At 42.2% G+C, this 13,183-nt stretch overlaps 1 protein-coding gene across 1 annotated transcript; it reads right to left on the reverse strand.

Annotated features, from left to right (window-relative positions):
- Window positions 1-138: 138 nt before the first annotated feature.
- LOC135522596 (sonic hedgehog protein-like) lies at window positions 139-8,599 on the reverse strand. The gene is made up of 3 exons (XM_064949020.1): window positions 8,013-8,599; window positions 3,658-3,919; window positions 139-1,755 (listed from the first exon to the last, which is right to left on the reverse strand). Exons 1-3 carry the CDS (start codon window positions 8,322-8,324, stop codon window positions 1,061-1,063), a joined length of 1,269 nt encoding a protein of 422 aa, XP_064805092.1. The 5' UTR covers window positions 8,325-8,599; the 3' UTR covers window positions 139-1,060.
- Window positions 8,600-13,183: the final 4,584 nt, after the last annotated feature.

Genomic DNA, 13,183 nt, shown 5'->3' on the forward strand with positions numbered 1-13,183 from the left:
GCAATTGAAGCAGCATTTCGATTTCTAGATTTGAGTAAAACTAATATTAATTTCATTTTGATAGTCTTTAGGTTCTCTTATGGACCCAGAATGTCAATTTACAAGAGCTACTGGAAAAAGACATGTAACAACTGCAGGTTTGAATATTTTCTTTATCTCATTTTGTAATAAACATATAAATAATAAACTCTAGACATTTTTGACACATCGCCCTGTTATGAAAGTTAACTTGAACGCTATTATATACTATCCAAACTGTGCATCTGCCGCATGTTATTTCTATAAAAACTATTTCCCTATTACAAAATATGAAAAGAAAAATACATTTTAGTACATTTACAGGAGTTACATTTTTCATTTATTCAACGAAACGTGTTGTTCTGTACTACTTAAACTGTTACTGAATTGTCAGACTGTGCATTTCAAATTTTCTAAAAGAAAAATTGAAAAAAGAAATACAACAAAAGCTGAGGAAATAATTATACGAGGCAGAATATCTGTCCCAATCTGACAATTTAAATGAAACGTTTCCAAAATAATACAATTCTTAATAAACAAAACAAGATATCCAAGACTTTTCCCAACTATTTAAATTAAAATATATTCTCGTATCTAACACTATTTCAAATAACGAAATGTGATTCGGTAACGATCTGTCAAAATCAAATTTACAATTCTGTGTATAAAAATATAATTTATGGACCCCCACGAAGTTTGTTTATCCCCAAAATATATCAGTCAGTTGCACATAATATGCACAGAACATTGCAACCTGTCAAGAAGTTCTCCTTTTAACATGGTCTTCTTTTTCTTTGTGGTTTACTTTGAGATATACAAAAATAGATTCTGCACAATTTTGCTGGTCACACCGTTTTAGGATCCATCCGTGTGATACCAGCCAGTTCACATGAGAATAAATTATTCAAAGAAAACTTTTAAGGCTCCATTCATTCTTTAAAAGGGACACACATGTACAAGTCACTGAAATAAATATCCCAACTTCGCTGGGGGCTTTGTATTTTTCATTCTACTATTGTTTATTGTCTTATTTTGCTTTGCTTCAACTCGAGTTTATTGACATCCCCAGTGGGTGAAGCGCGTGGCTATCCAAGAGCCACGTTCCTAATTGATATAGAATTTTGGAGTACCAGTGCACTCCGTCCTCATGTAAGGTGGCGTTGGGCATGGAGTAGTCTTTCGGGGATAGCAACGAGGACAGCCAGTAGCTCAGTCTGACAGGTGCAAACGCCCAGTGCGCTAGATTGTGGTCTTCAATTACCGCGTAACATGACGCAAGCACCTGATCAACAACGATGGTTCCTTGAACAGTCACGGGCGCAAAGGACCCCTCGTGCTCCTCCATGTAAATCCGTCCCACGGTGACCGACTTCAGTTGGTTATGCAAATCATCAAAGACAACCACCTTTTGTCCAGGTTTGACTTCGCTCGCAAATACTGCTGACATGCTGTGGAGATCATCCGTTGAGTTGTTGACCACGAAGAGGAGATGTGCAGCAGTAAGGGTAATTTTCTGAGCCGGTTCTTTAGTCTCTATCACATAAAATACTCGTCTAGTTGACGAGTCCTGGTCCATGAACATGATGAAATCGCTGTATGCGAGGTCCCCATCACTGTTGGCACCTAGCACTTTGTCGCCAACTCTGAGGTCTTTCACTGCCTTCCTGCTTCCATCTTTGAGAGTCACCGAAGCAGTGCCTGGGAAGCAGCCGCCTGATTTGGCAGCAACTGAGTTTTCTGTTGAAATAAAATATTGCATTAGTGATGGTGAATATGATTGTAAAAAATACAGTATATCCATATAGTAGGCTATTTTATCTCCCAGTGAAAGCAGGACACGTTTTGGGCTCACCACTGTGGAACGTATACAGCCTATAGCGCATGTGCCTATAGGTCTATGAATGAACCACTGTCACATATAAGCCTTATTGGCTATATCCACACGTTTTAAAGAAAAGAGGAATGAAAATTCAGATGTTGGTCTATATCTCTCATTAAAACGAAATTTAACTCAACATCATAGAGATTGCATTGTATATTCCCGCATATAAAACATGGTGCCATATGCTTTCATTTGGCATAATATGAATGTGGAACTCCTTCACAAAAAAAACGTATTGGTTGCTTCTCATTGTGTGAGATGAGAAAACCGAGAGCCATGGCTCCTCTAACGTTAATTAAAAACCAATAAAGAGCTGACATTGTCATTCTAAATCAGCTTGTGGACAGAGCCACTCTTGGAAAAGAACATTTACGCCTTTCCCAGCTACTCTTCCCATATTTGCTCAGGTGCAGAAACCTCTACGTGACAATTCACACACATAGCCTACTCAGAAAAACACAAGAGGGCCGCAAACACTATTTACCCAGTGGAGCCACTTTTCCAAGCCTCTCAAGATGTAGATTTGAATTTAAATGAGGACCCAGACTCTAAATGCTTGCAGTCGACCAACATCAATGTCCCTTCTTTTTACCACTTCTCCCCTGCTTTGTTGTCAATCTTGATGACAATAATTCGGGTCTTGGGACTGGGAGAACTTTCACATTCCGATCTCCAGGATCACAGTCAGTAAACACACACATCCACAGAATAGAACCGTCCCTCTCTGAATTTATGCATCTAATCTTCTTTTAAGATTCCGAGGCATGAAACAAGGTGACAATTGAAAACCAGATTTGCCCCTAACGAATTCAACGTTGCTAAGTCCAAATCCCTTTGGTAAAGTCACATGACCCCTAATGACACGGACTATATGATCCCAACACGTGTGTGTTGCATTTTAAATATAAGATTTTCCATTCAATTCTAAACGAATATGCGCTCCACGGGTAGAACAGGCCTACGTTGATTTCCATAAGGTTTTTAGGAAATTCAAGAGATGATTTTAACCCAAAAGATTTGTCTAAAGTAGGGCTATTTTGGTCAAATGCATTAGGCTACACATTTTTGACCGCCAACACTGACGCAAACATAGGCCTAGAATAGATGATTTCGATCGACAAATAATACAAATCAACACATCTAAACATGTAATGCATTTAGTTAAACTCAAATGGCCTTCTCTTGACGTGCAGTGATTTTGAATTCCATAGCCTATCAGTTTAATGAAAATTCTTTTTTTCTCCATATATGCAATTACATTTTATGAGTGTGGGAATATGTTTTGTGTAATACATGGTCGTGGTTCCATCGAAGAGACAGTGTGGGGCGATATAAGATCATAAAATAGATGATATGCATTAACAATGAACAAGCAGCAAATACCCATATAAATAAGACAACTACTATGAAATACATATACATCTATATATTAAATATGGATATGAAAGGATAAAATACCACGACATAACGAGTGTTAACGAGAATAGCGAGAGGACACATTGTGTGGAATTCTGAACTAGAAGGGGGTTGCCTAACGAGATAGCATCAAATAAGATCATAGTTGTTTATTTCATCCCAATAGTATATGTTAATTCATTATCTAGCTGGAGTAGACTATATTGTAAAAAAAAATAAAAAAAATAAATGTATAATCAATATGAGGCGGGAAACGTTATCACGTTTTCCAAGATATTGTATTCACATTCGTTTTTGATGTCAGTGATGGCTACCAACATCTTTTTGACTTGACACCCTACCTGCTTTGACAGAACAGTGGATGTGGGCCTTGGACTCGTAGTAGACCCAGTCGAACCCAGCCTCCACTGCTAGTCTGGACAGCGTGCCGTATTTGCTCTTGTCTCTATCAGAGGTCGTGATATCCACTGCCCTTCCCTCGTAGTGTAGCGACTCTTCGAAATGGTGCCCATCCTCGTCCCAGCCCTCGGTGACGCGGAGCTTTACCCCTGGCCACTGGTTCATGACAGAGATCGCCAGGGAGTTCAGCTTGTCTTTACATCTCTGGGGGAAGGGACATGGAACAGTTAGTCGTCTATTAAGATATATCAAATTCACTAATCATGCTCACCAGATGCCAATACCCTCCTGTAGGCTATATCAGGCCTGGGTAGTAAGACGACATTAGGCTCATATTTGATATATGATATTTAAGTGTTATGTTCCAGACAGCGTATATTCATTCATTCATTGGCTCTTGATCTTAAACTTAATTCACAAGCCTGAAGGTATTGTGATTTTGTAGATTCATTATTGGTGGCCAAAACAGTTATCCTATAGAGTTGACATTATATAGTTCGTCTTCATATCTGCACTTTGTGGACCAGAGACCAGGATTTATGATCGGAAACAAGGAACACACACCCCCACCTCCCTACTGGTTTATGGATTACATAACACAAATCACTCAAATAGTTAACATTTCACATCCCATTACATCTGGTGAAGCTGAATATTCCACACTGGTGATCCTCCATCTATTGGTCTAAATAGGGATGTGATTGGATATATGCCTACATACAACAATGTGAATGGTTTGTTTGAATAAGCTTGAATATTCTGTGTGAAGAGCAGAGTCAGAGGGCACAATGTCAGATAGAGAAGCTTGTGATAAAAAATTGATAAGGCATTGCATTCGCTTCACTGGCCTAAAACATATAGATTTGGTCCTTGGAAAGATGCGACCGCTCAATGGCCGATTTGTACTCTCTCCCAATACGCTACAACGTGATAGACCCTGTCCAATAAAACAAAATGCTGGAATTAATGACATATTTGAAATTCATTAGAATTGAAAAAAAAAATATATATATATAACTCTATTGAAAGCAAGAGTCTTTAGTAAGACGTGTTGTATTTGAATAAATAACTGATATTGAGTATAATCTTCAGGAATAACTGAGTTGTAAAACAGTTGTCTTATAATTGGAATGTCACACTTCCTAACCTATCTAGGGACCCTTAGTGGAGATGCTTGGCCTTCTCCAGGACAACTCTTCTCTACACTTAACCAATATGTCAAATAAAACATTACAAAGAGTCTTTTCACCGCAACCAGAGGGAACCTTTCATTATTCTTGTCCGGCAAGTTCTTGGGACGTGACAGGACTACTCAACTGGAGGTGGTTTGGTTTTCTTCCCTAAAGGGCTAACTATCTGTATAGAGCAAGTACACACACACACACACACACACACACACACACACACACACACACACACACACACACACACACACACACACACACACACACACACACACACACACACACACACACACACACACACACACACACACACACACACACACACACACACACACACACACACACACACACACACACCACTTTCCATCCTCTTTGGTTTGTTGGTAAGGATCCCCAAATGCTGGTCATATGGCTAGCCTACCAGTGATATCGCAATTAGCCTAACCTGTCTTTCCTTCGAGACGTCAAAACAAACCAAAAATATACTCGCACTTGTAGCAGGCAGTGGGTAAAAAAAATGCAAAGGGACCATGCCAAAACCCTTTCCTGCACATTCTGAGTAGGACTGCCGGAGCCAAGAGCCGTGAAGCCTAAACTATTTATTAATTCATTGGGTCGTGTGCCGCAAATCCAGCCAAATTCTGTTCAACCACCGTGAAGCCCAGCAGGATCCCTCCGCTGGCGCTTTGTCCTCAGACTAAAAGTTTTTCAACAAGCCTCGCCCGCAGTCTGCCTCTTAATCTTCTCACAAATGAATTGGTTAGAGGAAACACTTATCATGTACCTGTCAGTGCAAACAACCCGCTGGTCCGTCTCAATTTCGCTTCGTTTGTGGGGCTATATTCAGCTCCCATTAAGCTGTGCACGCTACAGACGACCATGTGACGTTTTTATTCGCTACAGAAACGTCCGGGACTGTGCGCTAAAAATGTCTGTAAAGCGACGACCTCGTTAACTTTCCCCGAGACGAACTGTCTTTGTAGTTGTTAGGGGGCTGCTTGGTTAACCCGCTTACTCAATATGAGTTGGAACAGCCAGGGGACATCACGCTTTTATAGTCGTCATCACTTTAAATGGAGTATGATTTACATTAGTGAACCACAACAGACAGACGTCTAATCTCCATTGAAATTGCACTTTGTTTTAAACGATTGAGAGACTGAGCTCTATTCCAGCTACGAATCCATCCCATAGTTTACAACTTCCAGTGCACCTGTGCACCCACAGTGCGTCAGCGCCTTCCCCAAACCCACTGGATTGACCTTTACGCACAACAACCATACAATATAGAAGATGGCAAACATATTCTAGATGATAACCATTAGTTCTTCATATTATTCAGATACTACGTTTGTAGGCTGCAACTATCTCTCTAACTCATGACGTGGTTGCAGGTGCATCTCGTCGTTGGGGCTACGCAGTGCGCCACTAAACAGCACATACTTTAAGTACTCCATACTTAATACATGTTTTGAACTTTGTTTATGCGTCCTCTTCTCATTGACTAAAGGTCATAAGTTCAAATGCTCCCCCATAACGTAGGCTGGATGTCAGGTCGTGTTAAATGAATGGAGGGAGGGGGCATATTCCCACGGGGATGTTTGTCTATGAGCCTCCTTTTGCCTTGCCTGGTCTATATCTACAGCAAATATGTAATATTTTAAATATTTCACCTTTCTATGAATTATAGTCTAGCACAAAGCATAAAACAGTGAGCTAATTTTGCTTTTAATATATTTATTAAATTGTTTTTGTAAATGGTTTGGCGCATTTTTCTTATGCGGTGATAATATAAAACCAACATACATCCTCTACTTTCAGCCCAATAAAGAAGGACGGTAAATGGAGATGAAAGCGCACAGTGTGTCAAAAAGTGGAGTCTTTGGCACAATTCCCTGTTCAACCACATCTTTAACTGGCAGTGGCCGGAGGGCTATAGACAGAGTAGAAGGTTATATCTCTCACTCTAGCCTCAATTTGAAGTGTGATAACGTAAAGGCTATATTAGAGGAAGGGAAGGGAGCGTTTAGAGATATGTTGAGACTGCACGCAGGGCAGGGTGAATATTTAATCTAAGCTCGTGCCCATGTCGCGGTATACGGTTCAGGGAATCTGGCGCGCGCGCCTCCATCGTCACACTCCTTCAGGTTCAGTGGCATTTTTAGGTGGCCGGATGGAAGTAATAGACGTTCTTATTAAAATAGTCACACAGCATTTGCAAAATACGTGCAACAGACACCCAATATAGGCTAACAGCTGGCGGAAATCAAGTAACCCCATAGGTGAGAGACACATGCTGCCCAGACTGCATTTCTGACCGATATTTTTATGGACAATGCATGCAAGATAGCCACCCAAAATCGTATAAAGAAATCACAGACAAAGATTCGACAGAGGGAAATCTGATTCACAGAAAGTACAATGCTTGTTTGCCACTATTGCTGCCTTTCCAAAACAAATGCATTACCGGAGGCGCAGTCGGTGCAGCTTGCTATATCATTGTACTAATTGGTTGCGTCCCAACCCATTGTTTAAATAGTGATAGTGTTCAGAACATTCTCAAAGAAATGTCAATGTCTTCATGGGCCGATAAACACTATACTGATAAATGGTGAATAACAGTATGCAAGAAAATGTCTGAATACGCCAACCATGCATACATAAGGCCACTGTTTTAGTCATATGCCAAATCAGATGACTGAAATTAAAGATTTAAAACGAGATGAAATCTAAATCTTAAAGGTGCAATTGCGGAATATCCAAATGCTATAGTATTGCATAGACAACCGATGTGCGTTCTGCACAAGGCATTGATACAAATATAGATATGAGAGGACCACATAAATATTTCAAATAAACTGCCACAATCATGAAGGCCGAGTGTCCCACTGTCTCTGGTTTGATTATGAAAGCTTTACCCATGCAGGACCTAATCAAAAGTGCAATGCTATGAGATTGAAAATGAACCTTTTCACACATCTACTAAAAACAAACAGATTTGAGACTTAAATATGTATATGAATTTGTTTGTGGTGCGCAATCTGCATCCAATGTGAAAGGTTATGTTACACAGTGTCCTAAAAGATGCGAGGCATTAAAAAGGTTCATTTTACCTGAGTCATGAGCCGGTCCGCACCGGTGTTCTCTTCATCCTTAAAGATAATGTCAGTATTGTAATTGGGAGTCAGTTCTTTAAATCGCTCGGAGTTCCGCGTGATCTTCCCTTCGTATCTGCCACTGGCCCCTAGGGTCTTCTCCGCGACGTTTGGGATGAACTGTTTGTACGCAAGAGGTGTCAGCTTCTTCGGATGTCTTCTCCTACCGTAGCCCCTGCCCGGTCCACAGCCCATCCCAGAGGACACGGACAAGGACAAGCAGATCAACCCGACCAGAACGATTCTAGTCAACAGCAGCATTTCGTCCATAAAATCTAAATGACTCAGAGCCTCAGTGTGTTATCAACCAGCGGCCGTTTGTTTCTATATTTCTCCTCCCTCTCGCGCTGCTGCTTCCACAATGTCCTTGTCTCCTCCTCTAGTTCGTCTGTAGGCTACGGTGCCCCCCGATCACTACCGTGGCAGGTGCGGAAATGAACGCCTCTGCAAAAGGATAACGGAACACATCGAAGGAGAGACGTTGCTGCTTGGGTAAAAAGTGAGAAAATTAACAACGGAATCTCTGCGCAGTCGAGCTACAGCCGCTTGTGCGAGCAGACCGCGTTTACTGCTATGTATTATAGCTCCGATCTATGGCAGGGGAGGGACCTGATTGGTTCGCCTAGACAAACCCATCTGATGTTATCACACAAAAGAGTAAAAAAAATCTTTAAAGATTTTTTCCACCTGAAGGTGGGTTTAGGGGAGGGACTGCACTCCATGGGAAAACATAAATTACACCTTTTCTCTCTCTGTTCCTAAAACGATTCCCAGTTGAGGAAAAACCCAACTCGTAGCCTATAGGCTTATGTTGTTATGTTATGTGACTTAGTGTGGGTGATTCGAATGTTGTGTCTAGAATTATTAGAATTATTACTTAGGTACATATTGACTTCACACTCATGGGAAATAGCATGAAAATGCGTGTGCGCGCACGGATGCCCATGGACATGCATGTCTCTGACTCTGGGAGTTTTTCACTGTGTAATAGTCTATAGTAGAGCGTCTGGGTCGATAGGCTCCATGAATAAACCGAAAGTTGTCAAAAAGTTGTACAATTAGTTAACCATATAGCCCAGTATTATTGCTTCTCGTATGTATCATTTACTCAGTGCGTAACCGCGCATTTGGATATAGCCTACAAACGAACGCTGGGAAAAATAATGGGTGAATCACGGACTGACGGGAAAAAAGATTATACAGAATATAATTTAGGCTAAACTATGTCCAAATGTCAGTTGAATAAATAATTTGACTCGGGCATGATACCCCTTATACTAGTTTTAGTATGGTAGATCAATTTTCAGTCTGAACAGAAAGTAGCAGGACACATTGCGTTTCAGTCTGAGATTGCATCAAAATAGTACATCCCATGGCCGTATATGATATGTCAGTAGATGTGAAAATCCTTGCGTTTATTTTCTTGCATAAAAATACATGAAAAATATAAATGCGCATGACACTGCCATATACCATGGCGCACACATAGCCTATGTCGGTGCATGTCACGCTTTCGCGCCACAGTCCAATTGTTCTTTTAGATACAACGTCGCATAGAAGCAAGCTTATTTTAAATGGACAAAACTGACCAATGACGTCGAACTCAAACTCTAATTGTATGTTAATGCTGCATGCGTAATGCGCGCTCTCGGTGCGCCTTTCCAAAATTCGCCAAAAGGTAATAAGTGGAACGCCACTTTCAAACCACGTGGACACACAAATTCTAACAGTAACAAAGACTTTTCTTTTACCTTGTCACACTTGTTAATACAAATGTTGAATTACATTTACATTGTTAATGTACACCTACGTTGTGTGGAAGAGTAGGCCTGTAAATACAGGTTCAGATTTTTAGCCTTAGATCTAGGGGAATTCCTTAGCAACAAACACTTTGAAAAAAAAATCCTATTTCACCCTTACTCCAAACTAGTAACATCCTAGTATGGAATAAAATTATGATTAGGCCTATCTTAATAAATCCCCCAAAGTCAATGGAAGCATAATCCAAAACATATGGATAAAATCAGACAGGCACAAAAGGGTGTCCTGGTTTGAATGATGTTTTGGGGGGGGGGGGGGGGGGGCAACGACGACGACTTTGGGTGTTCTGAGGGTGTTATCCCAGGCCTCTCCTTCCTTCCAATCCTGGGCCATTGGTTATTGGAATTGGCTTGTCAAGTGTACACAAACGTGCTGCTGTCTGTTTGGGCCAGGGATCAGACCACAAAGCTTGTCCCCCAAAGTCCACTTCATTGACAGATGAAGTCATGGTAACCACTGTATTCACTGGTCCATAGCAGCAGGCGAGGTATGTGGTAATTGTCTTACTTTCTCTTGTCTTCACATGTTTTCAGGACCGCTCTCAAAGATGGTGGCTGTTTGTCTTGGGAGACATATTAATGCTCTGCTTCTGCTCCTCCATGGCTAGGCCTTTTTTTTAGCAGGCCCCTTTGCAGATAATGATTTGTTGTCTTCCATTGGATGCTTCTAGAGATGACCAAAACTCCAGTGTTCATAGGTGACCATTTGATGCTGTATTGCAGACCATATCTGAGTTTCACATAGATGGTGCTCTTTTTAAATGGCTTTAATCACTATTTTATGGGTACATCTTAATGAAAGCCTTGTCTGTGATGTATCAATGAGTGAACCACTCTGGTCTGACACAATATAAAACATTGGGAGAGGCCTTGAAGATCTTGCCAGGATACTGCCACGGTGAATGACCACTGTAAAGGTCATATTATTTTCTTGCACTGATATATGTATATTACTACATACATAAGCAACACAGAAAGAATCCAAGGCTTGGTTGAAGAAAAGTCGATTGGGAGGAGCTTTGTATGTAATCACAAAACCCTTTGTTAAGTAAGGAGGTGCTGATTTGGGTCGAACAAACAATGGATTACTTATCATTGAGATTATTCATTCAAATGTCTATAAATATAAATCATATTTTGTGTTATTACATAACGTGTCCTGGGTGAACTATTGGTTAACATTGGGATTCAATATCATAGTGATATTGCAGAAATATGAATAGTTCAGATTAACCTTTATTTGCATGCTAGAATAGGCCTGTAGGTCTTGCTTGTGCTTTGCTTTTCCCACATTCACCACGGTTGTGTGGCACATGAGATGGGGGAGATCCTGCCAACCACAGGAGAGATGGGTTAGGTCTAATTAAAACCTGCTCTGGCTGACCTCCAGCACTGCCAACAATGTGCCAGTGGCTCATGCCAGCTCAGTCAGGGCAGGTGAAGCTACCTACCGCTTAGTGTGCCCAGGAACGTGATGAGGCCCTTGCCAAAAGATGACCAGCGTAACTGGCAGAGCGCCAGATCAAACCGAGAGTCCCCCTCTTCAGTGAGCGAGAAAAAAAATGACATGATTAGCTACGTATAGCTGTGTGCATGCACATCCTTGAAATGCCTCTGTGTTATTTGTTTGCAGAGTGACAAGAGAATCTCAGTCATCTTGGCAGTAGACACATTTCAGCAGCCTCAACATGAAAGTCCCGAGTAAACACAGGGAGGACGAGCCTACAGCTGCAGAAGACGTTCCAAAACCAAGGGCAGTGTCTGGGCTGAGGTCACAGGCAGTGAACAGGAGTTCAGGTATCATGACTCTGAGATATAGACCTAGGCAGGCATTCCAGTGATGCCACCCAGGTACCTCAAAACCACAGGGACAGACGCATGGTGTGGTGGGGATTGGTGAGGTCAGGTGAAGCCCTCACCCTCAGACTCCACCACCACTTCCACCCTGGTAGCTGACGCCGTGACGTTTGTCAGGTGAAGCCCTCACCCTCAGACTCCACCACCACTTCCACCCTGGTAGCTGACGCCGTGACGCTTTGTACCAACCGACCGTCAAACCAAAAGGGTACATTACCTCAAACACACGAGGAGAAGAGAAAAAGGCCTCCCTGTAAATGTGTAACATGTAAAAATGGTAAGCAATGTAAATAATGCAGACTGAAGGCCATAAATAATGCAACCTGTACAGACGACTAGGAGGCTGTGCTGCTGCCTGGGCTCCGAGGGAACCAACCAGTCCACTGGAAGCACAGCTGACAACAAGAACACAGCCCAGCCCAGCATCTCTTCTCCGGGATTGATACAGCACCATGTGGCCATGGCCATGGCTTCCAGGATGGAGTTTCCCCTAGGTACAGATCTAGGATCAGCTTCCCCTCCCCCAATCCTAACCTTAACCATTAGTGGTGGGAAATGCAAAACTGACACAAGATCAGCATCTATGGGCAACTACACCCTATCCCGAGGCCATGGACAGGGGGTGGTGGTGGTAGAAATGGGGGAGGCGGCGTGAGATATCTGGATGATCTGAACACTGGGGTAGAACCTCAGCAGCATAATATTTATACAGCGGTAGAGACTACCCCATTTAGAGACAACTCTCATAAATAGTAGAACATATTCACTAGGGACAGCAGAGCAGTAGCAGAATGCCATGCTTACTGCTACCGGGAGTGACACAGCAACATTGAGAGTTGTTTGATGAAATCATTAAGGAGGGATTGAGGGCATTATAGCACCGCAGGGCCTGTTGCATGTGATGGATAATACACTGTGAGAAGTAGTGAGAGGGATAACTCGTCAGTTCTCTCTGCGGCCATAGATCTCTCTTCCAGGTGACTACAGGCAGTGGCGATGTTAGCATGTAAATCTTGGTGGGGCAAACTCCTCCCCAATTTTCTTTAGATGCATGCCAGCAATGCCACAACACAACACTAAACAATACATTAATTGCACTATACCGGCGACAAATGGTGCACTCCAAACAGTTAGGCCCTATGTAAAGCTGTCCCAACAGCAGAACTTTTTTTTCAGCACCATGGAGTGAATCCTTACCACTGCTACATCTGGCTATTAGCGGAACCTTTTCTGGCAGCGAAACAATTCATTCAGCTGACCATATCTCCCTGGCGTATTATATAATTTATCCTGTGGAAGGAAGCAGGCCCCCTGATCACCTCGTGTCTGCCAGCAGGGGAGGACCTAACACCTCAGCTCGTGCTGTATGGGGTGGGCCGAAGGCCCATTCCATCGAAGACCTTCACCAAGCTCTGGTCCACCCTCACGTGCCTGAAGGAAGCACTGTGGTCC

This window comes from Oncorhynchus masou, chromosome 30 (genome assembly GCF_036934945.1).
Source record: "Oncorhynchus masou masou isolate Uvic2021 chromosome 30, UVic_Omas_1.1, whole genome shotgun sequence".
NCBI classification, from domain to species: domain Eukaryota; kingdom Metazoa; phylum Chordata; class Actinopteri; order Salmoniformes; family Salmonidae; genus Oncorhynchus; species Oncorhynchus masou.

Coding starts and splice junctions, on each gene's coding strand:
- LOC135522596 (XM_064949020.1), bottom strand. CDS start 8,324: ATGGACGAAATGCTGCTGTTGACTAGAATCGTTCTGGTCGGGTTGATC. Junction 3,920..8,012: donor CGGACCGGCTCATGACTCAG/GTAAAATGAACC, acceptor CCCTTCCCCCAG/AGATGTAAAGACAAGCTGAA. Junction 1,756..3,657: donor CCACTGTTCTGTCAAAGCAG/GTAGGGTGTCAA, acceptor TTATTTCAACAG/AAAACTCAGTTGCTGCCAAA.